Source organism: Eubalaena glacialis, chromosome 7 (assembly GCF_028564815.1).
Source record: "Eubalaena glacialis isolate mEubGla1 chromosome 7, mEubGla1.1.hap2.+ XY, whole genome shotgun sequence".
Classification (NCBI taxonomy): Eukaryota; Metazoa; Chordata; class Mammalia; order Artiodactyla; family Balaenidae; genus Eubalaena; species Eubalaena glacialis.
This window is the reverse complement of record NC_083722.1, coordinates 31,719,418-31,747,327: the sequence shown is the minus strand read 5'-3', so window position 1 is coordinate 31,747,327 and position 27,910 is coordinate 31,719,418. Positions and strand designations below refer to the sequence as shown.

Below are 27,910 nucleotides of genomic sequence, written 5' to 3'. Positions count from 1 at the left end.
AGGGGTCGGTGGGGCTAAGGTCCAGCTCACCTTCCTCTCACCTCGCCATGGAACCTGCTAGAAGCGTTTGCCTTCTACGATTAGGTTGGATCCTGAAACTGCCGATATGCAACCACTTGTGACCCTCAAAAACAGCAATTTCAAAACAGAAACAAAAACAAGAACAGAAAAACATCATGCTTAGACACGTAAACCCTACTTCTGCTAGTGGTGGCCGCGGAGTCCCAAGTTCCCCCGTCTCATTCAGACCCAGCTCACGACACGGAAGGATCCCAGACTGCAGAGCAGCAAGGAGGGCCCTACAGCCTGAAAGAAGGTCGAGTTGATTTCGGGGGCCTGGGATCGGCCCCACTTCCTGCGTCAACCCTCTGTTCCCACGCGGGTCCCGCGGTGACCTCCACGCCGTGCTTGGTTTGGGGGGCGCAGCCAAATGAGGAGACGCCAGTGGGAGACCCTGGAGAAGCCCGTCTTGCCGGATGGTGCTCGCCCTCCAGGCTGTACCAGCAGGCTTTTCCGGGAGCTTCAGGAGGTCTCGGGCTTCTGGACGCATCGAGCACCCCAAACCCTCACCTCTGCTGCTGAACCCGGGCAGCCCAGCTGCGCACGTGGGAGGCTTCCGGGGCTCCGCCGTCCGGAGAACCCCTTAGGTGACTCCCGTGCCCTGCCAGACCTCGGCCAGGCGCAGGAAGCATCTAAAACTTGCCCAAGGGATGAATGCATAGTGGCCCGGGAGGCTTTAAATCTGCAGAGTAACGGAAGGTTTACGAGCCCGCAGTACGCAGGACACCTAGGATGAGAGACTGTTTCGGCTCTGCGATCTACCCGCCTGCCCCACAATCTCCGGACCAACAGGTCTTGATGTTTTGAAACCTGGTGATGCAGGTTAGAGGCCTGGTCTCTTTCTTTCCAGGAGGATGCAAATAGGAGAGGGGCTCAGCTCAGGCCATTTAAATCAACAATCCATCCACCCATTTATGCATTCATTAAACATGGTTATTGAGTGTCTATATGTGCTAGGCACTGTGCTAGGTGCTTGGTATGTAGCAGTGAACAAAACAGACAAAAATCTCTGCCTTCTTGGCATTACAGCATTTTAATAACTACGCTGTTGCCCAGCTAACATTTCTATTAGAAATGTTACCTCTTCTACCGTGGGATAATTAAACAGATAAAATGTGGTTTAAAAAAAAACTTTAATAAGAGGAAATGATCAGGATATAATGTGAAATTTTAAAAAGCATGCTAGAAAGTTGTATATGTAGTTAAATTCCACTTATGTTAACATATATGTTGGGAATTCCCTGGTGGTCCAGTAGGACTCAGCTTTCACTGCCCCAGCCGGGGTTCCAACCCAGGTCGGGGAATTAAGATCCTGCAGAGCCGCACGTCGAAGCCAAAAACAAACAAACAAACAACCCCAACAAAAACAAAAACAAAAACAGAAACACTTAGGTGCATAGAAAAAAGGACAGGGAGAAAATAACTCCTAAATATTAGTAGTGGTGTGGCAGGTTGTATTTTCTAAGATGGTTACAACAAGGTCCCCCACCCCCTAGGCTCTTCATACAATGTGACCTGGATTCTCCCAGTGAGAGGTGTAGTCAAAGTTCCCTCTCCTTACATCCATGGCTATGGATGCTTCTGCCTGATTCTCCTGGGATGCTCCTATTTGGAACCCAGACACCATGCTGTGAAGAAGTACATGGAAAAGCCATGCGTAGCTGATATGGCTAAAGCCCCAGCTGAGGTCCCAGCTTATGGTCAACACAAGTCACCAGACATATGAGTGAGAAAAGTCCAGCCACCTTCTGACTGCAACCACATGACCCCAAATGGAAATAGCCTAGCTTAGCCTAGCCAACCCCCAGAATCAGGAGATAATAATGATTGTTGTTGTTTAAAGCAATTTGGGGGCAATTTGTTATACAGAAATAGATATCCAGAAATAAGTGTTTTATCTAGATTGTGGGATTATGAGTATTAACAATATTTTTAAATATTTTTCAAGATTTCTACAATGACCGCTTTTTTGTAATAATCAGTAAAAAAATTTTTTATAGTCACTAAAAAATTATTAAAAATAAAAACACAGTCTAATTTTTTTTTTTTTCACTTCACCAAGGGAGAAATTAGGCCAGAATTTGAACTGAGGGACTTAAACCAGACTTGGAGAAAAGCTTTGCCTGCACTATTGATTACATGCTGGTAAGTATTAGTACGATAAGTTTAAGTTGGTATGATGGAGAGAGTGGTAGATTTGGAATAAGAAAACTTGGAAATGAAACTCAGCTTTCTGGGTGACCTTGAGCAAGCCCTTGCTCAAATTCAGCTTTCTATTTTGAAAAATGCAGCTGGCTGCTTAAGGAAGATAACATCCACCAGGGAGCCTGGCCCAGAAAAGGCACTCTGAAGTGGCAGGTGATCTTGTCTAATCCATGCCAATTATAAGCGGGCATCTGCAAGCTCTGTGGAGGGCTTATCCTTCACTGCCACCAGAGGCTACAGTCCCGATAATGAAAATCATCTGGAGAAGAACCACAACTCTTAAAAAGAAAAAAAAATCCAGAAACACTAAGCCGCTTTTCCAGCGGTCCTTGCCCATGATGCCCCACCAAGGCTGGAGACTCTAGTTCTGCCGCTTCAAATGACTCCATCACGTGCGGAGGCCCAGAGAGCCCCGGGATACAGAGAGAGGAGGACCGGGAAGCCCCGCCTGGCCGGAGGCGGCTGCCGCGCGTTGCTGGGCGGGTGTCCTGGCAACCCCGGAACGCGCCGCAGCTGGAGGAGCAGGTGGCGGCGGCGTCCCTCTTGCCCTTGGCTCTTGGTTCCTCGGCCTGTCGTTCGACAGTTCGGCTGCCGGTTGGGGTTGGTGCGTTGATGTCGGCTGCATCCTCCTTGGAGGTCTCCGAGCGTAGAGCCAGGCCTCCCCTGGGGGAAGGGGTGGAAGGCGCATCTCGGTGGGCGGGGCGAGAGCCCAGGGGAGCTCGGCGGGCATCCAAATCGGGAAACGCCCAATCAGAGGGAGGGAGGGAAGCTCTGATTAAGAGGCCAACCCTGCCCTCTTGACTTTCAATGGCCCGTGGAGTTTCTGTTTGCTTTGACTGATGCCTTTCTTAAAAAGGTCTTTTCTTTGTCTCCAGGTTGCTTTTAATATTTAAAACCGACACATGCATAGCTGCGTCCATGGACACTGGAAACTGTCCACGGGGCTGTCATCTCCCCCGCATCTACACAGCGATCTGCAGCAGTGAGCTGGAGAAGGTTCAAGAGAAAGGAGACTCTGGCATGACCACAGGAGAGAGGAGATACAGTTGAGTTTAAGAAATCAGGAGGGCTGGGTGGGATTTGGTTGCCCTATCCAAGTACACTAGAGTGAGAAAGCATTTTTTAAAAATTAATTAATTAATTTTATTTATTGATTTTTGGCTGCGTTGGGTCTTCGTTGCTGCGTGGGCTTTCTCTAGTTGTGGTGAGAGGGGCCTCCTCTTCATTGCAGTGCGCGGGCTTCTCATTGCGGTGGCTTCTCTTGTTGCGGAGCACAGGCTCTAGGCCCGCGGGCGTCAGTAGTTGTGGCTCGTGGGCTCTAGAGAGCAGGCTCAGTAGTTGTGGCGCACAGGCTTAGTTGCTCTGCGGCATGTGGGATCTTCCTGGGCCAGGGCTTGAACCCATGTTCCCTGCATTGGCAGGTGGATTCTTAACCACTGCGCCACCAGGGAAGCCCAAGAAGGCATTGTTGAAGTTTAAAAGGAGGCTAGTTTGGGAGCATGTAAAAAGAACTACTTGTACTAATACTGTCTGTATTAACCCAAGATCTGATAAGGCAGAGAGCAGCATCAAATTCAAGATCTGATAAGGCAGAGAGCAGCATCAAATTCAAGATCTGATAAGGCAGAGAGCAGCATCAAAGCAGAGCTTTCATAAATGACCTCCCCAGATCTGCTAACAGCCAAGAGGTATATTACAAAGAGTAATGGGGGCCAGAGGTTTGACCTGCCCAGTGCTTCAGTCAATAAACGATGAAACTGGGATTTGACATGAGTCTTATGGTCTGCAAAGCCCAGGCCCTTTCTTCTTCTTCTTCTTTTTTGTTTTTTTCTTTGCTCATATATTAGATTTGTGGCGTTGTTTATTGGATGGGACAACTCAGGTGGAAATTATGAACACTTTAGTGAGAGGTTTAAATTAAATAATGGATGGCATGATTGGTTCTTAAGGCTGAGGAGGATGTTTGGGAGCGCATTTGCCTTCAGAGAACAGTGCCATGGAGCAGAACAGCCCCAGTCTCTCAGAAAACCTCTGAGTGAGTACATATAGGTGGGTGGCCTTCGTGCTGCAAAAAGGGATTGTAGAATGCTCTGTCTCTGCCCCATCAGATCTGAGCTTGGTCTCTGGTCTCCTGTACTCCAGGTCTGTAATCTCTTAATCTGTAAGTGCCGGGAGAGGATGGAGGTATGATTTACTACCCACCTACAAGCGGGTGCCAGTAGAGCAGTAGGAGTTTGAGCCATTCATTGCCCAACGTGGCTAGTTCAGCAAGGAGAAAAAGGTTCTGGGATTCTAGCTTTAAGCTCCAGACCTTTCTGCAGTTTTCAGGTTGACCAGGGATAAAGGAGGGACCTGCTGTTTTAAGGGTGGGTGGAGGGGCTTCAGGTTTCTGAGTTAGGGGTACTGGAAGGGCACCAGCATCTGAGATCTCCAGACCACATTAACCAAAGATCCATGGCTTCTTTTTCTGCTGGGTAGGTGTGTCTACTCAGGAGACCACATCTGAGCTCAGCTTCACATGGAGCCCACGGGTTTCAGGAAGGAAAGGGGCTCCATGAACCAGCTGAGGCTGAATGCATAACTGTGGGGATATATGCATTTATCCAGCAGAGAGGGCCCACTGCTTTCATTAATTCTTGGGGGAGTCTGTGATCCAAAAAAAGGGTTAAAAACCACCATCCTAGATCTTTAGTTTGTTTGTTGAGCAGATAAGCAGGGATGGGAAACTGAGTGTTTGGTTAAAGAGTATCCACATTAAGCTAACTTGGCTTGCTGTATTATTTTCTCCCCACCAGACAGTGCTATGGTGTAAATCTGCTGAGATGACAATTGTGTGAAAGTGCCTTGGTTATGTAAGGTGTTATTCCTGCCTAAAGAAATGGAAATAATTATCGTGAATTCCACAGATGTTACGAAGAAACAGACTTTCTATCTTTTTTTAAAAAATTAATTAATTAATTTTTGGCTATGTTGGGTCTTCTTTGCTGCGCACGGGCTTTCTCTAGTTGCGGTGAGCAGGGGCTACTCTGGCGCGCGGGGGCTACTCTCTGTTGCGGTGCGTGGGCTTCTCATTGCAGTGGCTTCTCTTGTTGTGCGGAGCACGGGCTCTAGGCACGCGGGCTTCAGTAGATGTGGCACACAGGCTTAGTTGCTCCACGGCATGTGGGATCTTCCCGGAGCAGGGCTCGAACCTGTGTCCCCTGCATTGGCAGGTGGATTCTTAACCACTGCACCACCAAGGAAGTCCCAGAAACAGACTTTCTTCTAAACTTCTTCTTTTTCTTCTTTTTCTTTTCTGATTCCTTTCTAGTCATCAGAACCTTCTCTTGGTCCTTAAGGTTGGACCATCTTTTCGTATTTCATAGAGTTTTAGCGACTTGTTAGGATTTTCTATCTTATGGCTCACTGGATTTTTATTGCATTTGAGTAACAATTATCAAGATGAATGGTGACCCTTTCGAGAAGGACGTTCCTTAGCTTACAGTGCCTCACCCCAGCCTACAGTGCTAGATAGAGAGGTGGGATACGCATTGGGAGCTGGGCACGACAGGTCATTGACTTGCTGAAAGTAACTCAGTGTTACTCTACGCAGTGAGAACATCAGTATCAGAATGGGTGGGTTCAGACTTGCATTTCCAGTCCTCTTCTCCTACCTGAGGAGATGTGGAGGGGCAGCCTGAGGTCATGCTTAAGTGTCTCTAGGTCGAGTATGAGGCTGAATTACTGCTAGGAAGACCCGGAAGTCAGCTGGGTCTGGAGAATGTGCCATTTGAGCAGAGAGACTGCTCTTCCCGCCCTGGCTGGTCAGACAAGTCTGCTCTTATAGCAACCACAGGCCACTTTCTAGAGTGTTGCCAGCACGAAACTTCTTAAGCAAACAAAGAAATAGGCTACATTTGTAGATGTGATTTCACTGTGTGCTACTCAAGGTTGCATAATACATTTACATTTTGCCCCACAAATTAAAAAAACAAACCCAAAAATCTTGTGAGGGGCCCCCTCTGATACCATCCCTAGCAGCCAATCCCTGCTTTGGTGAGCTCTCCTGTCCTCTAGTGGCCGATACAATATACAATGTAAAATATTTCCAGGCTATGAAAAGGCAGCCCCTCGTAAAACCTCTGGGCAAATACTATCATAAGTAAATGCTATGATAAGTAACTCAGAACTGACATACAAGTCTCAACCTAGAAGACATCTCTGCCCTTGATCTTATTTTTTCTCTACATGTGTGGGTCCCTTCTGCATCCTTATACATACATTTCACACCTTTTCCATAGATGTGTTTCTAGAAGTAGAACCTTGGATGAAAAGGGCACTTCTCATAGGCTTTGGAGGACATAAATGGCCAAATTGCTCTTCAGTGAGATGGAGATATTTTTAGCAGCAATGTACAAGAATGCCATTTCTCCAAGCTGTGCCAGCTGTGGGTATTTGCAAAGTGATAGTGAATAATAGTATCTCATTTTAAGTTCAGCTCTTTTACTAATGTAAGGATGAACTTTTTTTCCAAACGTACATAGGCTATTTGTGTGTGTGTGTTTAATGAATTACCTAATCATGTCTTTTGCCCATTTTTTTCTCTTGGGTATTTATTTTCATCTTACAAATTTTAAAAAACTCATACTTTGTCATGATTATTAACTCTTTTTCTTATCGTGTATGTTATAAATTTCCTCCCAGTTTAGAGTTTGCTATGGAAGTTTTAAATGTATATGTATTTAAATCTATGCATCTTTCTTTTATTTTGCCTGTATTTGATATCTTTCTTAGAAATAACTTCCCCACTCTGACATTATGTAAACATTCACTTATCATTTTTCAGGTATATCTTTTAATTTTTATATTCAAATTTATAATTCATTTGGAATTTATTTTGGGATAAGAGAGATTTAATTTTATTTTCATGCCAAATGATTAATTAGTTGTTCCAGCAATCTTTTTTGAATGATCTATCCTTTCTTCACTGAGATAAGATGCCACTGTTATCACATAAAATTTTATTCTATCTACATTTGCTATTTGTTCTATTGATTTATCTGTCAGGGTTTGTGTCAGTAACATTAAACTACATTTTATAAATTATACTCCATTGCTCTGTAACCTTGAGCAAGTTATTTGATATTTCTGGTACTCAATTTCTTTATGGGTAAAGTTATTTCTATTTTGTTTGTAATTATGGCTTCTTTTTCATTTCTTATACTGTTTACTTGTATTAAGATTTTTTTCTTGAACTTTATCTACATTATTAGTTTTTCCATGAAGCCATAATTCTGATAATCTTCTTTATTTCATTCATTTCTGCTTTTATTTTATGATTTCTTTCCTTATCATTTTGAGATGTTTGCCTTTTTGCCCCTTATCCCTTGAATTGAAAGCTTAGGTCATTAATTTTGGAATCTTTGTTTTTTAACACTATAACCTGTTACTTGTAAGATGGATATTTTTCACAGTTTGTGTCTCTGAAATTGGATTGGTCTTACCAGTGCTGTGGGCCCAGTAGCCCATGTGAAGTAGTTGTCATAAACTTTGCTGGATGAGCACTGAATAATGCAGGTGTGAGGTCAATTTAGGTGGAAAATGTGACCATTAGGGGTTGAGTTGAAAAGTGATTCAGTAATCAGACTTTTGAATGTAAGGTTTAAGAATGCCTTAACCAATTTATTTTGCTTATATTTTCCTTCTTTAAATATGCACATGAGTGATATGTGATTAAAATCTATATCTAAGTAAGTCTGAAATAAGTATTTCAATAAGTATTAAATAAAAGTCCTAAGTGATAAAGCGTGTGTCGTAATTTAATTGGCAGCCTCTGTTCTTTGTGGTACATAGAATAGTAATATTATTACAATGTCTTACATTCAGTAAAATACAGTTTATGCATTTAAGGTTCTAGGTTCTGATTACTGCTTTAGTTGAATCCCACAGTTTTGATATATTGTACATATGTCTTTGATCATTAAGTACCTCATGAGTTCCGTTATGTTTTCTTCTATCATATGAAATATTTAGAGGTGTGGTTTGAGTTTCCAAGCTTATGGATGTTTTCTGGCTGTCTTTTTATTATGGATTTCTAATAGTATTGCATTGTGGTCAGAGAGTGTGGTCTGTGTTATATTTGTTGACACCACATTTGTGGTTCCGTGTCCAGGGCTGCTGCGGACCTGTGCTCTCTCTTCACAGCTTTGCCCTCCACTGGGCTCCACTGCATCCCAGCTACTCACCCCTCAAGCACCCAGTTGGCCCTCATGTACCGAGGGTTGCTCTAGGCTCTGTGCCATGTTCCAGAGCAGCTCTTCCCACACTTGGCTGGCTCTGAAAATCACCTGAGGTGCTTCTTTTTATTTTTTAAAATATTTATTTGTTTATTTGGTTGCACCAGGTCTTGGTTGGGCCACGCAGGCTCCTTAGTTGTGGCATGCTAACTCTTAGTTGCGGGACACATGTGGGATCTAGTTCCCTGACCAGGGATTGAACCCGGACCCCCTGCATTGGGAGCGCAGAGTCTTATCCACTGTGCCACCAGGGAAGTCCCCTGAGGTGCTTCTTAAACATACTGATTCTCGGGTTGTCCCCTGTAGGTCTGGGTCAGAGCCCTGGAATCTGCATGTTGAACAAGTGCCTCAAGGTGATTTTCATGACTGGACACATATAGGGAGTCAGGAAGAGGGACAGGATAGAATGCAGGGCAGTGATGGAGCTGGGCTTGAAGAGGAGGAAGTTTACTGCCAAGCATGGGCCTAAGAGGTAGAGGGAGACTTATTAAAAATGTGGGTTCCCAGGCTTCACCACTTGAGATTCCAGTTTGATGGGTCTGTAATAGGATTTGGGAATCTGTATTTTTAAATTATTTATTATATTTTTTGTTATTTTGTTTTTGTTTTTATCTTCCTTCCCCCACCCCCCTCTTTTTTTTTGTTAACTCTGTATGCAACAGTCCTTACCCTGAGAAACCCCAGGATGGGGGTATTGTGAGGGGAGGAAGTAGCTCAGCTGGCCTTTAAACTTTGTAGAGTCACAGGCAAAGTCCTCTTAAGAGTAAAGGGTTTGGTGGTAGGGTTGGGACTTGACAAAGGCGGAAAAAATATGATTTACTTGGTGGATGAATTTGAGAGGGAGTTGATAGGAAACGAATAAAGAATTGGCTAAGGGTCAGTTCCTCTGACAGATGGTGGGAATTTGCCCAGGTGCCTGGCATATGCCACATACATGTGAATCATGATACTGTGTAGGTGGAACAGCAGTCAGTCTAAAAATGTACTCCAGAGTCAGAGAAGTCCGACTCTTGTTTCTTAAAATTTTCCTATAACTGAGAGCTTACATTTTATCTATGGAGCGTCTGTGCTCTCTGAAGGTGTGCATAAAGAAGTGCAATATCCAGTCATCTGATTTTTTTTTAAGTGACTGGACAATGCACACACCTATATAAAATGACGAGAGAACAGATTGACTTTCGCACAGGAGTCATTGTACAGCAGAGTGAAGACAGTGGGTGTGCTTCTCTATCTGACTGTCCTTGGGTTTCAGGACTTGTAACGGTGGCTGGTTGGGGAGTTATAATGCTTTGCCATTTATTCACTCAAGCATTTATTGAATATCTATTTGTGCCAAGCACTGCTCCAAGTGCTACTAAGATGAATAAGACACAGTCTGGTGGAGAAGATGTTATATAAAAGAATGATGCAGTGGGAGGGGAACCCATAGACGTTCTGCAGACAGTTCTTTGGATTGTGATCACCAGCTATACTCGCTAGTCTTTCTATGAATAAATCCTTTGGGGAATTTTCTTGAGATGCTCAATACAATGTACAGTGATATATAGCTCAATTCAGACCTTCTTTCTTCCACTTAGTTTAGAGTAGGTGAACTATGTGGCCGGGTGGCAAGCAATCTAACACAGAAGTTAGCATTTTTAGACTTTAGTGTTACAGGAGCTGTGATCCAACCTGGGCCAACATGTTTATTTTCTATGTGGTCTTGGTTGCTCAACATTCTGAGCCTCAGTTTTCTCATCTGTAAAATGGAAGGATAAGTAATACTTCTGTCTGAGCATTGTTATGAGAATTAAATGAGATAATGTGTGAAGATGTTAACACAATCTCAAGTATACAGTAAATGCTCAAACTTTTTTTTTGGCTACGCCATGCAGCCTGTGGGATGTTAGTTCCCTGACCAGGGATTGACCCCGGGCCATGGCGGTAAAAGTGCTGAGTCCTAACCACTGGACCGCCAGGGAATTCCCACAAATGTTATTTTTTAAAAAGAAATTATTTATCATCTAGGGAACAAGATAAAGTGGGAAGTATTTTCATGAATGTAATCAAATGGTGATATCTATGTGTTGCAGGTACTAAACTCAATGATTTTCTGGAATCTAAGGGATGCTTTGCCAACACAATGTCCTCTGGCAGAAGTGTCAGCCCCTCATCTTCTATTGAAACAGGTCTAAGCGTCAGTGGGCCTTTCAGCCCCGGCAGAGGGTCTGTTCACCCAGAGTAAGTAAGGGTCCAGGGAAGCGCTGTAAACGTTGGGGTCAATTCTGACCAGGCGGCCAACAGTCTGAGAGGTAGTGTGACATATTTGGTAAGAGCATGGATTCTGGAGCCAGACTGGGTTCAAATCTTACTCTGTCACTTGGCATCTGAGTGAATTTGGGCAAATACTTCACCTCCCTGGTGAAGCTTTCTTATCTGCAAAATGGGGGTAGTACTTCACAGTTGTGAGGATTAAATGAGGTAATACATATACTGTAAAGAGATTAGAGGACTCCCTGGCATACAATACAGGCTGTGCAAGTGCTGGCTATTATGAAGGTGAAATTAAACTACATACTTTTTGGGAATACATACATACATACACAGGTGGTAAATCTTAAAGAAAATCAAAGAAATGATTACCATAACAGTCAGAGTCAGGATAGTGGTTACCTCTCTGGGAAAGGGACACACAGATGGTTTTTGGGGAATGGGAGGAAAGGGCTGGCCATGCTTTATTTCTTCTCCTGGATGTTGGCTTTAAAATTATTTGTAAAACTGTGTTTAGAAAAAAAGTATTCTGTACTTTGCTCTGTTTATATTTCTTTTATGGTCAAATGTTTTGAAAACCTTTTTCTAACAATTTTTGTTATAAAGAAAGTAATTTAAGTTCGTTGTAGAAATTTTGAAAATATAAAAAACAGTATTAAAAATAACAATCACAATAATCTTATCTCTTAGAGAATCAATGTTAACATTTTATTTTTTTATATGCATGAGAAAAAATCGATTTCTTTCTTATGCATAGAAATATGTATTTATTTTTCACAATTAATATCATATTATACTACTTTTTTGCAAAACCTGCTTTCTCCAACTCTGCATTTACCCACTCTTCCACAATCATCTGTTTATCTGTCCATGTCCTCTTCCCCTTGATCCTAAGCTCCTGAGAGTAGGGACTGTTTGGATCCCCAGTGTCTAGAGCAATGCCTGCCACAAAATGTACTCAGATAAATGTTTGTTGAGTAAAACAAAGTAGGTGGACATTTCTAAAGTTCTTTTGGAAAGTTTCCTTTATCCTTGCAATCTTTTCTACACAGTTTGTTCGGCAAACACAAATATATAAAAAATATTTAGAAGAGACATATTTCACCCCAGTGTCAAAATTATCATACGTTTTGAACTGGGAGGGGGACTCTGAGTTGTTGCATTTTTGCTCTATCTGCACACTACAAAAGTTCACAGTTATTAGTGTAGATATGTTTATTAAAAACTAGAGATCGAGGACTTCCATGGTGGTGCAGTGGTTAAGAATCCCCCTGCATGGACTTATATATACTACCAAATGTAAAATAGATAGCTAGTGGAAAGCAGCCCCACATAGCGCAGGGAGATCAGCTCGGTGCTTTGTGACCACCTAGAGGGGTGGGTTAGGGAGGGTGGGAGGGAGATGCAAGAGGGAGGAGATATGGGGATATATGTATATGTATAGCTGATTCACTTTGTTATAAAGCAGAAACTAACACACCATTGTAAAGCAATTATACTCCAATAAAGATGTTAAAAAGGGCTTCCCTGGTGGCGCAGTGGTTGAGAATCTGCCTGCCAATGCAGGAGACACGGGTTCGAGCCCTGGTCTGGGAAGATCCCACATGCCGCGGAGCAACTAGGCCCGTGAGCCACAATTACTGAGCCTGCGCGTCTGGAGCCTGTGCTCCGCAACAAGAGAGGCCGCGATAGTGAGAGACCTGCGCACCGCGATGAAGATTGGCCCCCGCTCGCCGCAACTAGAGAAAGCCCTCGCACAGAAACGAAGACCCAACACAGCCATAAATAAATAAATTAATTTAAAAAAAAAAATTAAAAAAAAAAAAAAGAATCCGCCTGCCAATGCAGGAGACACGGGTTCGAGTCCTGGTCCGGGAAGATCCCACATGCCGCGGAGCAGCTAAGCCCGTGTGCCACAACTACTGAGCCTGCACTCTAGAACCGGCGAGATGCAACTACTGAGCCCGCGCACCACAACTACTGAAGCCGGCGTGCCTAGAGCCTGTGCTTCGCAACGAGAAGCCACCGCAATGAGAAGCCTGCACACCACAACGAAGAGTAGCCCCCGCTCGCCGCAACTAGAGAAAGCCCGTGCACAGCAGCGAAGACCCAACGTAGCCAAAAATAAATTAAAAACAGTAATGATAATAATAAAATAAATAAATTAAAAAAAAAAACTAGAGATCGAGCTATACAAGACTTGTGAGTTATGGAACTTGGGTTCTTTATGACTTTTAGGCAACATAGTCTAGAGTTAACCTGGAGATCCAGCTCTGCCTCTGTCTAGGGTGTGTTTTATCGTTAGCTGCCTTGAGGGCCCATTTCCTTTGCAAATGGAAATGATTCTATTGGCCCCACCTATATCACAGGATGTTTGTAGGAAGCAAACAAGACTATCAGTAGGAAGTTGGTTTGAAACGATTCAAATATCTGAGTGATGTAATATTATGAAAAAAGATCCTATGACTTGATAACATAACTACATCTGAAAGCATTGTCCAAGGCCATCTATCAAATGCAAGGCCACTTAGACCAGAAGTGATTGCTTTTTCTGTTGACACTTACAATAGTTTGCTGTAGGCCTTTTTAACTGCCAAGAAGTTCGGCACTAAACATAATGCTCTGTTATTACAGCCATTTCAGTCTAGGTTTGTTTTTGTTTATTTCTGCCTCTTCTCTTTATACTGACTGATTTTTTCTTTCCAGTCAATGGTTTAATTGAACACGTATCTTTTTTGGTAACAGTTTTATTTGAAGCATAATTCACATACCATATAATTTACCGGTTTAAAGTGTACAAGTCAATGGTTTTTAGTGTATTCACAGAGTTGTGCAATCATTACCACAGTCAATTTTAGAACATTTTTGTCACCCCCAAAAGAATCCTGTACCCTTTAGCAGTCACCCCCATGTCCCCTATCCCCCCAGCCCTGGAAACCACTAATCTATATTTTATCTCTATGGATTTACCTGTTCTGGATGTTTCATATAAATGGAATCACCAGTATCTGGTCTTTGGTGTCTGGCTTCTTTTATTCAGCCTAATGTTTTCAATGTTCATTCATGTTGTAACATGTATCAGTATATCATGCATTTTTAATTTTAATTTTTATATTTATTTATTTGGCCACACCGCATGGCTTGTGGGATCTTAGTTCCCTGACCAGAGATCGAACCTGGGCCCTCGGCAGTGAGAGCACAGAGTCCGAACCACTGGACTGCCAGGGAATTCACATCATTCATTTTTTTAAAAATTGTGGTAAAAAATATGTAACAGAACATTTGCCATTTTATCCACTTTAAGCGTACAATTCAGTGGCATTAAGTTATACTCACACTGTTGTGCAACTATCACTACTATCTATTTTCAAAATATTTTCATCACCCCAAACAGAAAACTCTGTGCCCATTAAGCAATGATTCTCCATTCTCCCCTCTCCCCATTTCCTGGTACTCTACTCTAATCTAATCTAATCTACTTTCTGTCTCTATGAATTTACCTATTCTAGATATTTCATATAAGTGGAATAATACAATATTTGTCCTTTTGTGTTTGGCTTATTTCACTTAGCATAATGTTTTCAAGATTCTTCCATGTCGTAGAATATATCAGAGCTTCATTCCTTTTTATGTCTGAATAATATTCCATTGCATGTATATGCTACATTTTATTTATCCATTCATCTATCAATGGACATTTGGGTTATTTCCACCTTTTGGCTATTATGAGTAATGGTGCAATGGACATTCTTGTATAAGTATCTGTTTGAGGGTCTGTTTTCAGTTCTTTTGAGTATATGCCAGGAGTGGAATTGCTGGGTTATATGATAATTTTTAAAAAATATTTATTTATTTGGCTGCGTTGGGTCTTAGTTGCAGCACGTGGGATCTTTGTTGCAGCATGCAGGATCTTTTTTTTCGTTGCAGCGCATGGGCTCTTTGTTGCGGCGCATGCGCTTCTCTAGTTGCGCCGCACGGGCTTAGTTGCCCCACAGCATGTGGGATCTTAGTTCCCTCATCAGGGATCGAACCCACGTCCTCTGCATTGGAAGGTGGATTTTTAACCACTGGACCACCAGGGAAGTTCCCCGATAATTCTATATTTAACTTTTGGACACTAAACTTTTTAAGCATGCACCTTTTGAATATATTTCAGTCCCCTCAAATTGTGAATATATAAATTATATGCTCATGGAGTTTTATCGAGGAGTAGTCTTAGTTCTCATACATGAGGGGAATTCTAGTGTAAGATCAGCTTCTAACTTCCAGTTTAAGCACATTGAAGAATCTAACCCTTCTGCTTCCTTTCCAGCCCTGCTGCAGATTTGGATCTGAAATCCTCCTCCTCACATTCTGATCACTCCTCTGAAACCTCACTGCCTGAAGCCCGAAAGGATAACTATCCCCAGGAATTCAGCCTGCTTAAGTTGCAGACAAGTGAGTAAGTCATAGGTCCTCCTCCACTCCCAGGGTCTTTGCAGAAGGCTGCCATACTGTTGGGTGCCATTCACTGAAGGCCCATTAGGTGCCAGGCATTCAACACACTTCATCTCTAATTCTCACAACAACTCTGCTGGGCAACTATTTTCATGTGTTTTGCAAAAATAAAATGCTTTTATGTAAAAACCATAAATGTACTGTAGCAAAATACTAAACCAATAAATAAGTATGTAGAGTATAAAAACCCACACCCCAATATTCTCCAATAATCTTCCCATTCTGCCCCATAGCTGTGAAGAGTCTGATATATATTCATTGAGAATTTTGAAATGTATATGTATGTATACGTTTATATATATGTATGTTTGTATATATATATTTATTGCTTGTAATATACCACCATATTTTCACTAGTAGAAAATAGTACACAAATTATTTTCACTCAGAGTAAATAGATCATGGACCTCTTTCTTTGTCAACACATATAGACCTATATGGCTAATACAGACCTACCCATTTTACACAGAAGGAAACTGAGGCTTGGAGAGATTCAGTCACCCATACAAGTACACGAACCTAGGAAATGGAGGGATGGGATTAGAACCCAATCTTGCTTGCCTCCAAAGCCTGTGTTCCTTCTCGGCCACCAAAGAGCACAAGAGTTTCTTAAGCAACCCTAGAGCTGTCAGGAGATCTTTTATTGTTTAAAATCACTTTAGCCATTTTACAGGAAAAGGGTCAAATGAGGAAACAGAGACACTGAGAGGTCCAGTAACTAGCCTAAGGTCTCACAGCAGACTTTCTCCTTGGTCATAATCGTATGTACACATTTCCCCGTGTCACTGTAGTGCATGCATGTGCCACTGTTGCTGCCAACACCATGTATCATCCGGTTAAGGTGCCATAGGTGTTCCAGCCCTTCCCTGGTTGATGGGCATTCTGTTCTTCCTACACACTTATTAGAGAAAAGTTGGATTGTAGGTGCTTGTAAAACTGTCTCTGAGCTTCCTAACCCCTACATCACTTCCAACCATAAAACTGGCTTTATTTTTGAAGGGGAGGGTAAAAAGGGAAAAAAAGAGAGCCCTCTTAGATAGCTTTCTTCCTACTTCCCTGCCTTTTGTGCCTAGTTCCACAGAGTCTGACACTGCCCTCGATGTAGAACCAAGGAATTATACACGTTAATAAAGGCTGTATAGCCAGATAGTGCCTGGGGGGGTTTTCACAGTGTTTTGTCATCCAACTACATTGTGACGCTGGGAGCAGTGCTGATGGAAGGATTTCTGATGTCTTGCAGAAGATGGGCAGCGTCCTGAGTGGACATTTTACCCAAGGCTTAGCAGCAACATCCACACCTACCATGTTGGAAAGCAATGTTTCTTTAACGGGGTCTTCCTCGGCAACAGGAGGTCTCTATCAGAGAGGACGATGGACAAGTGCTTTGGGAGGAAGAAGTATGGTAATGTTTTCCTCCTGGACCTTAATTGTGCAATGTTCAAAAATACTCCTGAGTCATGATTCTGCAGGCCCAGCATCACGTGGCTGGGGGCAGCCCTGCGGGGTCACCAGGTCACCCAAGTGCAGCCAGGAAGATAGGAAAGCGAAGGGGATGGTTGGCAGACTGCACTTTTTGGCATAGAACTCACAACATATGCTGATCTACATTTTTGTTTTTCTCTGGATTTCATGAAATGCTAATGTGACATTTAAGTCATCAGATAAGTTCTCTCAGATACTTATTAATAGAAACCTCCACTGAAGTCCGAGGAAAATAATTCATGTTTTAATTAAATGCTGCCTGTCATATGCATTTAAATCGTACTTTAGATTCTCTTTTTTTTTAAAGTGCATTCTTTTTTTAAAAAATTAATTAGTTAATTTATATTTCGGCTGCGTTGGGTCTTCGTTGCTGTGCGTGCGCTTTCTCTAGTTGCGGCGAGCGGGGGCTACTCTTCGTTGCGGTGCGCGGGCTTCTCATTGCGGTGGCTTCTCTTGTTGCAGAGCATGGGTGCCAGGTGCCCGGGCTTCAGTAGTTGCAGTACGTGGGCTCAGTAGTTGTGGCACGTGGGCTCAGTAGTTGTGGCTCGCAGGCTTTAGAGCGCAGGCTCAGTAGTTGTGGCATACAGGCTTAGTTGCTCCGCGGCGTGTGGGATCTTCCTGGACCAGGGCTTGAACCCGTGTCCCCCGCATTGGCAGGCAGATTCTTCACCACTGCGCCACCAGGGAAGTCCCCGTACTTTAGATTCTTTACAAGAAAAACATCCTGTAAACCTTAGCCTGAAGCACGTGTTGTTATTTTGCAGCTGATTTAATAAAAGGTAGTTGAGATGAGGAGTTATATACATCTCTCCTCAGCTTTAACTTGGTGAGTCCTCTGTCCCAACCTAGCCATCGTGGATTTACTGAAAGACCCTAAAGAGTTTCTGAATACTAAGGGACCATTTATGGCACATGCTTCTATAGAAATACCCCTACAGGATTCAGCCATTGCTTCAGGGAAGAATAAGATTGCTGTAGTAGGAATACAAAGAGAAAGAAATGGAAAGCTCTCATTTTTGAGTTTTAAAGTAGACTTTTAAACTCGTAGCAGAGACAAAAGACCAAGGCTTCTGTTTGGATAGAGAATACACCAAAAGCCAGACTAAAGTAGTCACTGATATGGGGACTTAGAGGAGTCCTGTGTCCTGCCCAACTCCTGAGATCAAAAGCTAGTGGGTGATCGGATGCGAATCTAGCTGGGGCTTCTGCCTCACAGGGTGGCTACGGGAAGACCTCGAGCTTCAAGGTGAAGTGGCATCTGGCCTGACTCTGAGCAGGAGAGTGGTGATAGCTATGGGCAATGTTTGGGTGGAAAGCCAGCCTCAGGGTCTCATCCAGCCAGGAGATGTGGAAGAATAGCAGCATTTCTGTGCCTTGTAAAGACTGTGGAGGTTAGGACAGAGAGAGAGAGGGAGAGAGAGAGAGAGAGAGAGAGAGAGAGAGAGAGAGAGAGCAAGCTAGGAGAGCTGGTCTTACAGCTGGAATCCCGGAGGCCACTGTACGGTGCACTTTCGACCATCAAGCCAGGGGTCATCTGAGAATAAATGTGTGCCTCACCTGATGCATTGTGGAGGGGGATGGCTTCTGAAGGATCAGACTAGACGACCCATTTTAGCAGACAACAGAAATAGATGCCAACTCTCAGAGAGTAGCAGATACCCATGTGGTTTGCAGACAGTGACCCAGGACCCAAAGCCTTCCACTAAAGCCTTGATGTCATGTAAGCCTGTTGTGCACACCCCGACTTCCCACTCCTAATTGAGATGCAGCCATAGGGTAGAACAGGAAGGATTTATTTTTTAATTTTAATTTTAATTAATTAATTTATTTTGGCCACACTGCGCGGCTTGTGGGATCTTAGTTCCCCAGCTAGGGATTGAACCTGGGCCACAGCAGTGAAAGCGCAGTCCTAACCACCGGACCGCCAGGGAATTCCCAGGAAGGATTTATTTAACTGGTTTATGTCTGAAAACAACTGAGAAAAATCAAGAAGGGATTAAGTTTAGCTTTCTATTGCTTAGGCATGCTCTTGGCTACAAGTAAGAGAAAAATCAAATTATCAGAGACTTAAATCATAAGATATTTATTATGTAATTAACAAGAAGCTTTGACATCTAGGTGACCTATATAGTCTGGTTGCCCAGTGATGTCATCAAAGATGTAGGCTCGTTTCATTTTTTGTGTGTGTGTGTTACCATTCTTTGTAGTGTTGGATTTTCTTGTCTTGATGCTTGTCACCTTATGGTCACAAGATAACTGTTGCAGTTCCAAGAATCATTTTTATATTCAAGACATGAAAAAGAGGAAAATCTCTTGTTGCCTTCCCCTTTTAGAAGGAAGGAAAAGTTTTCCCATATGGTCCTTGGGAGACTTCCTTCCACTCGTGTCTCACTGGCCAGAACTGGGCCAACTGCAAGTACGTATCAAAAGTAAATGAGATTTTCATGATGATCCAAATCCTAACCTTAACCCATCACTTCCCTCCTAACTCGAAAGTAAACATTGTCCTGAATTTTGTGTTTATTATTCCTTTTCCTTCCTCCCTCCCTCCCTCCCTCCCTCCCTTCCTTCCTTCCCTTTACTGTTTTTATTGTCTTGTCTCCCCAACTAGATAAGATTCCCTATTCTCTAACCTTGAATTTTCCAGATTAAAAAAAAAAAAAAATTGGGATGTGGGTGGTATTAGCCTAGTCCTGATTTCAAATAATAATAACAACTGCTACCATTTCTTTTTTTTTTTTTTTGGCCACGCCGTGTGGCACGTGGGATCTTAGTTACCTGACCAGGGATCGAACCCGAGCCCCCTGCAGTGGAAACGCAGAGTCTTAACCACTGGACCGCTAGGGAAGTCCCCATTTCTTTTTTTTAAGCATTACGTGGGTATACTATTTTTATTTATTGACGTTTAAATTTCACCATTAAACATGGAACAGAAGTATATGCTGGCCCTATGTTCAGATTTTTGAAATAAAGATAAATGGACGGATAGCTTTAAGGGTGCAACATACTAAACATTGCACAATATATATTAAACAACTTAGATTATATCTTTATACATTTAGTAGCACAAGTATAGGGATAAGCCATGCAATTGAAGGAAAAACCTGTTCAGGACTGAACAGAGAGGTCCTTGGTTGCTGACAGAATCTCCCCTTGACTTCAGACTTGAGACAAACCAAGGAGTCTGTCAATATACAAAACCCACTGAATTCAGGACAAACAGTAGCAACTGGGTAGATATTAAGGAATTGGCTCTTGCTAATTCAGATTGTGGGGGCCAGTCTGAAAGGTTGCCTGGATGCTGGAAATGCTACAGCTCAAGTCCAGGATCTATAGATTAGAAGAGCAGTCTAGAGACAGAATGGTTAGTGCATTCTTCAAAAAGCCCCGGTTTTCCAAACAAGTTCCTAGGATACTTTCCCCAAACAGGGTGCTACCATTTCTTGAGTGCTGATTATGTGTCCAGATTATTCTCATTCAGTACTCATGATAGCTATGCAAAGTAGACATTTGAAATAAACAGTTTATAAATGAGGATTCTAAGGCTTAGGGAAGTTAAACTGCTCAAGGGCACAGAACTAGAAATTGCAGAGCTGAATTTGGACTCAGGCGTGACTGATTTCACAGTTCAAGCCCTTCTCACCACTTCTTGCTGTCACCTGACCTTTACTTGTCAGTACCCTGGTTTGGGTTTCCAAAGATAGGGTCACTCCACCCTCCTTGCTTTGAATCCTCAGCATTTCATCCTCAGGAAGCACTCAATGCACAGTTGTAGTTGATGTTATTTCCCTGCACTTAAGAGCTAATAAAAAGTTTAGCTGAAGAGTCTTAGCTATTGAAAAGGGTTTTGAAAGAGTAAGAAATAGAAAATTAAAAAATCAAGTACTCCAGTAACTCAAGTACTTCCACCAATTGTGCAGATGGCTTTTCTGAGTTAGCTAGAGAAATTTGGGCAGGTAGGAAACAGCTTATTAAAAATCTTCCCCAGCTCTCCCTTTGGCTTGCATCTTGTGGGTACAGGTGAATGGAGCAATATCAAAACAAGCATTTAAAAATTAAAAAGAGGGTCCTGTTCATTGGGTGTGTGAGCAAAGAAGCAGGTTGTGCTTCCAGCCATGCATCCTTGCTTCTGATCCCAAGGTGGTTAGTCTTGCAGTCCAGGATTATTCCCTTAGGAGATGCATCTGGTGTAAGAGGTGCAGGTTTAAACAACCATCCTGTACCAGGCTGACTCCATGTGGTTAGTTACTTGTTCCTGGGGCATTGGAAGCGGCTGGGTTGGGTGTCAGAGCATGGGCTGAGGAAGCGGTGTTTGCTCAGCATCAGTAGACTTTTTCGTGACTCCTCTTCACCAGGAAGGCCACCTCCTACTGCTACACTACCCTAGTCTTTGAGTCAGAAAGAGTAGCAGAACCCTTATTAGTTGATTTCCTCCTGAGACCCAGTCGGAGAGGCAGAGCCCCAATTAGAGCTGCCTCTAATCCCGGAGGGATTCAGGGATTCAAAGTGCACTAATGTTCAGGAATGAAAAGATCTCAAGTCAGAGTTCATGCTGATCATTTCAGATACTTTTCATTCACCATTCATTTTAAACCAAAACATCCCATCCAAACCTAAGCTATTCTTCTCTCCCAGGGTGAGGTAATCATAACAACACCTTTTAAAAAACGTCTCAAACATAGGCTCGCACTTTGTTTGTTTTTTTTAATCTGTTTTATTAAAATTTATTTTTAATTTTTATTTTATTTTATTTTAGGCTCACACTTTTCATCTCCTCAAGGCGAGACAATCACAAACAGAACATTAAGATACCTACATGCACCTCATAGTAAAACACTAAATTATCCTGTTTCCATTGTCATGTCAATTCTTTTTTTTTTTTTAAATAAATTTATTTATTTATTTAATTTATTTTTGGCTGTGTTGGGTCTTCGTTTCTGTGCGAGGGCTTTCTCTGGTTGCGGCGAGCGCGCGGGCCTCTCACTGTCGCGGCCTCTCTTGTTGCGGAGCACAGGCTCCAGACGCGCAGGCTCAGTAGTTGTGGCTCACGGGCCTAGTTGCTCCACGGCATGTGGGATCCTCCCAGACCAGGGCTCGAACCCGTGTCCCCTACATTGGCAGGCAGATTCCCAACCACTGCGCCACCAGGGAAGCCCGTCATGTCAATTCTTACAGCAAATCTGTGGATCATCTTCAGCCCTTTTTATGATTTTGTTTTCAAACACCATTCACAGTCATTGACCCCAGGAATGGAATCCCAAAGGTAACTCCAGGAGATAATCCATATATGTATCCAGAACAGAGTAAAGGCTTCCACAAAGCAGGATCAACTCTCCCACCAGGGAATTTTTCAATGTAAGTGTATGTTAATACTAGGGTTATTTAGTTAACTTTAAAGGAATTGTATTTCTTTCTACTACATATAAATTATATTTTACAAGGGGTGAATCTCAACAAGACATATTTGGTGAGAATTTCTAAAAAAATCTGTACCTAGTTCCTTAGTGTATGCACATGTACATGTGTGTAATTGAAATCATACACAGCATCTTGACTACAAAAAGGTGGTTGTTAATTTTGTTCCTGTTATTATCAACAAATATGAAGACTTCAATTTTCATACTGAATCAGATTGTTGGTTAGTGACTACTATTTGGATTGACTTGTACTTGCAACTAAGCATTGAGGAGAAAGGGAGGGTCATTAAATTAAAAGAAAAAACAGTTGGTATAGTACATTAAAAATATTTTAAAAAATCAATCATGTTCCAAAGAAAACAAAACCACTAATTTGAAAAGATACATGCACCCCAATGTTCATAGCAGCATTATTTACAATAGCCAAGGTATGGAAGCAACCTAAGTGTCCATCACGAGATGAATGGATAAAGAAGATGTGGTGTATGTATACAATGGAATATTACTCGGCCATAAAAAAGAACGAAATTTTTGCCATTTGCAACAACATGGATGAACTTGGAGGGTATTATGCTTAGTGAAATAAGTCAGACAGAGAAAGACAAATACTGTATGATATCACTTATATGTGGAATCTAAAAAGTAAAACAAACTAGTAAATATAACAAAACAGAAACAGACTCACAGATATAGAGAAAAAACTAGTAGTTACTAGTGGGAGTGGGAGGGGCAAGACAGAGGTGGGGGTTAAGAGATACAAACTACTATGTATAAAATAAATAAGCTACAAGGACATATTGTACAGTACAGGGAATATAACTGACATTTTATTAGAACTACAAATGGAGTATAACCCTTAAAAATTGTGAATCACTATGTATACACCTTAAACATACTGTAAATCAACTATACCTCAGTAAAAATTAATCGTTTGTTTTAATGATGTTTACTAAAAATGGTAAAAAAATAATAAGAATTATGGCCCTTAACAGTTTTGAAGCCCACACGTAACAATTTAAACCAGAAAATAAGACATTTTATTGAACACAATGATGTATTGATCTCTTTGCCATAGAAACCATACCAATCTTATGGTTGCCTTTTCTGTTTTTCAGAATGCCTTATGAAAAGATATTTGATACATTTATTCCACTTGAGCCTCTTCCACAAATTCCCAAGTGAGTTCTCTCAGCATGTTTCATATTATCCCATCTTTATGAAAATATCAATTGTTTATTTTCTCCTATGGAGGAGCTCATAGACACCTAACACATAGGGACCTTTTGAATCCCAGCAGGTGGGTGAAGCAGTTTGAATGGAGGGTTTTTGGTTTTGAAGGTCAAGTGTCTGTGGAGTCTGGCAGCTGGGCTGCTCACATCTTCAACAGATATGCTTGACAAATACCAGATGCCATGTGTAGTCCTAGGTGTGCACTGTGAGGGGTTTTATGTGGAGCAAAAAGTCAGGGTCCCTGCTTTCCAAAACATAAGAGTTTGTTAGAAAAGACAGGGCTTTCCCTGGTGGGGCAGTGGTTGAGAGTCCGCCTGCCAATGCAGGGGACACGGGTTCGAGCCCTGGTCTGGGAAGATCCCACATGCCACGGAGCAACTAAGCCCGTGTGCCACAACTACTGAGCCTGCGTTCTAGAGCCCGAGAGCCACAACTACTGAAGCCCGCGCACCTAGAGCCCGTGCTCTGCAACAAGAGAAGCCACCGCAATGAGAAGCCTGCACACCGCAACGAAGGGTAGCCCCTTCTCACCGCAATTAGAGAAAGCCCGCGCACAGCAATGAAGACCTAATGCAGCCAAAAATAAGTAAATAAATAAATAAATTTATTAAAAAAAAAAAGAAAAGAAAGACATATGCTTAAATGAGTGCAGCCAGGGAGGACGGTTAGAGTTTGAAGAGGCAGAGAGCAAGCTATTGGAGTATTTCTGTATTTGAGGGAAGTATCATTCCTCTGATCTTATATGTTAGCTCAGCTCCATTCTGAACCTTATACATTTTGATATGTAGGTTATCCTTATTTTTTGAAGAATTCTGCATTTCGCATAGGTAGTTTCCTTTTGACTAAAAAATTCCTTAATAGAGAGATTCTGAATTTCCAGGTAGGAGAGCTTTTTGGTTTTTATTTTGTAATTCATTTTTACTTTTATCACCTCGTGATCAGAAAATATTGTTTTTATTATTTTTATTTTATGGAACTTATCAAAATTTTCCCTGTGATCTAATATACGTTCGATTTTGGGACTCTCTCCACATGCATTTGAAAGTACATTCTATTTCATCAGGATGCGAAGTTAGATACATACCCAGAAGATTTATCTTATTGATTATTCTGTTTAGTCCCTATATTTTCTTACTCATTTTTGTCCACTCGGACCAAGAGTTGGTGTGTTATAATGTCCAAATATTAGTGTGTTTCTATCTTTATTTTTTAAATAGATTTCTTTTCTTAAAAAAATAAATTTATTTATTTATTTTTGGCTACGCTGGGTCTTCGTTGCTGCACGTGGGCTTTCTCTAGTTACAGAGAGCGGGGGCTACTCTTTGTTGCAGTGTGCAGGCTTCTTGTTGCGGTGGCTTCTCTTGTTGCGGAGCACGGGCCTAGGCACGCGGGCTTCAGGAGTTGTGGCTCGCGGGCTCGAGAGCGCACTCACTAGTTGTGGTGCACCGGCTTAGCTTCTCCGCGGCATGTGGGATCTTCCCAGAACAGGGCTCGAACCCGTGTCCCCTGCATTGGCAGGCGGACTCCCAAACGCTGTGCCACCAGGGAAGCCCTATCTTTATTGTTAATTGTAGCCATTAGCATTATAAAAATATCTTTCTTTTTCTCATTTAATGCATTTGTCCTATGTTATACCTAGCCAGATATTAAGATTACAACTCTTACTTTGTTTTGTTTGCATTTGACTAACATGCCTTTGCCCATTCTTAGACTTTCGAATCACTTTGTTTTAGGTCTTTCTCTCAGACAAAGAATTGGATTTTGCTTTGTGAGCCAACTTGAAAATTTTTTTCTTTAAGGGGTGAATTAGGGCCATTTGCATTTATTGATTTGACAGATTTGATTTCAATTCTATCATAATAGTTTATGCTACATGTATTATGTGTATTATATTTACCCGGAGTCTTTCACTGTTTTCTTTGATTATTTCACCAAAGTTAAAAAATTATTTCTTCTGATGTTTAGGAATGCTTGTGTTCTTATCCTGCTGGTTCTTTATGCTAATATCTTTCTATATTGCTCTTCGTCCTGCTTTTCTGTTTTTTCTTTTTGGCCACTGCCTCACAGCATGCGAGATCCTTAGTTCCCTGACCAGGGATTGAACCTGTGCCCCCTGCAGTAAAAGCACAGAGTCTTAATCACTAGATCGCCAGGGAAGTCTGTCGTCCTGCTTTTCTTGCTTGGGCTTCTACTATTGGGTTGTCAGCTTTAAATGATAACCATTACTCCCACCTATTACTATGTGTGGTAATCCTCCTCTTCCTTCTTACAGGAAACTCCAGCAGGTTTATCAGGGTATTTTCTCAATCATGATGCATTTCTCCCTAAAAATACGAAAATTTTAGCTGCCAAAAGATGAAAACATTCTTCGTCTTCCTGCTCTGACTCATCCCAGGAACCTCATTTCCTGGTACCTCTCGGAACCCACACACTGCAGCCCAGCATATGCCCTTTCAAATCTCAACAGACCTGGGAGGACGCTGGGTGTCTGTATTAGCTGAGGTCCCAGCAGAAAGCAGAAGGCACACTCGGGTGGGATTCTGAAGACAGTTTAATGAAAGGACTGTTTACCAGTGTGTGGGCAGGTTGAGGAAACTCACATGGGAGGGTGAAGCACCCAGGGGCTCCCACCAGTGGGAAGCTCTTACTACTCCTAGGTCTGAACAGCAGGAGGAGGGCCCATGGTTCACAGAGCAGCAGGAGATGGAGAAGGGCTGTCTGAAAGGACCTGCGGCAGAGGAGAATACAGTGGCTCCAGAACTGGGATACCTCAGGAGATAGGGCGGGAGCCGAGGAGCTCAATAAGACATACCCCAACCTCTGTCTTTCCACCTTCTGATCTCCTGTTGGTGCCTCGCATTAGCCAAGCCCAGCTCAAAGGTGGGGGCAGGGAGGAGTCAAGGTGATGCAGGCTACTGGGGTCAACTTCTTGGGTAGAGAGGGACACAAAAGAGATCTGGGTTTGGGGCAGGGGCAAATGGTGAAGACTAACACGGTGTTTGATTTTGATACTTTGTCTCCAACATGGGAGGCCTTCTTACTTTTGGAGGATGTAGTGCCTTGTCTGCTGAAGGTGTTTGTAAATTTTGCATCAGACGAACTTAACTCAGGGTATTGTTTTCTTCCCACAGCTTGCCTTTCTGGGTGAAGGAGAAGGCCAACGAGCTGAAGAATGAGATAAGAGAAGTTGAAGAGCTTGACAGTTGGCAGCCAGCGGTCCCCTTGCTACAGAGTTTGCTACCTGCTGGTGGGTCAAAGAACCTTCAAAAAGTAGCATAAAAACTGGAGGCAAGCCCAGAAGAGCAGGCTTTTGAGAGGCTTCGCAATGGAGACGAGAGAGGCAGAGAGCCTCTTCCAGAGTGGATGGTGCCCTTTGCCCCGAGATGGCCCTTGGGCAGATGTCATGGTCGTGTGTCACCGTGTGTGGTTGAGAACTGTTAGTCTTGTAATGGAGCACAGCCTTTAACTCCGTGCCTCTATCCACAGGTTCTTTGGACTTTCCAAGAGAATCTTGAACAGGAACAGGTCCAGGAAGCAGGCACTGACTGTCCTCTGGAGAGCCTTTTCCTGTTAATTGATTCTGTTAGTGCGACTGTTCTAAATCAAATGTTTGACTTGGATGCAGAATCACTGTGTTTTGCCTCTTTTAACTTTTTTTTATTGGCCGCGCTGCACGGCTTGTGGGATCTTAGTTTCCCGACCAGGGATTGAACCCGGGCCCTCCGCAGTGAAAGTGCAGAGTCCTAACCACTGGACCGCCAGGGAATTCCCTTAAGTTTATATTTTGAAAACTTTCAAACTGATAGAAAAGTTGCGAGAATCGTACAACAAACAGACACCTACATATTCTTCACCTAGAGTCTACAATTAACATTTGTCCAAAGTTGTACACATTCTCTTTTTCTCATATTATTACTATTATTATTTTGCTCAATTATTACTATCATTTTTGATAAATTTATTTATTTATTTATTTTTGGCTGCGTTGGGTCTTCGTTGCTGCGCGCGGGCTTTCTCTAGTTGTGTGGAGCGGGGGCTGCTCTTCGTCGCGGTGCCCGGGCTTCTCATTGCGGTGGCTTCTCTTGTTGCGGAGCACGGGCTCTAGGCACACGGGCTTCAGTAGTTGTAGCACGCGGGCTCAGTAGTTGTGGCTCATGGGCTCTAGAGTGCAGGCTCAGTAGTTGTGGCGCACGGGCATAGTTGCTCTGCGTCATGTGGGATCTTCCCAGACCAGGGCTCAAACCCGTGTCCCCTGCATTGGCAGGTGGATTCTTAACCACTGCGCCACCAGGGAAGTCCCTTCTCAATTATTTGAGAGTGAGCGGCAGACATCATAACCCTTTACTCCTACATACCTATATACTTAAGTAGGTATCTCCTAAGGTCAAGGGTAATCTTGTGGTTCACTGAGAACCTGATAGCTGTGCGGGGCTGACATCTGGGACATCTAGGAGTGCCCCTCTGAGTGCAGGGCACCACTTGGTCCTGACCAGC

At 42.7% G+C, this 27,910-nt stretch overlaps 1 protein-coding gene across 1 annotated transcript; it reads left to right on the top strand.

Annotated features, from left to right (window-relative positions):
* Positions 1–476: 476 nt before the first annotated feature.
* On the top strand, positions 477–27,253 carry SPATS1 (spermatogenesis associated serine rich 1). The gene is made up of 9 exons (XM_061197435.1): positions 477–605; positions 2,123–2,205; positions 3,141–3,310; positions 10,613–10,760; positions 15,103–15,227; positions 16,528–16,689; positions 22,004–22,124; positions 23,302–23,364; positions 26,548–27,253. The coding sequence occupies exons 1-9, from the start codon at positions 477–479 to the stop codon at positions 26,693–26,695; spliced, it is 1,149 nt and encodes a 382-aa protein (XP_061053418.1). The 3' UTR covers positions 26,696–27,253.
* Positions 27,254–27,910: the final 657 nt, after the last annotated feature.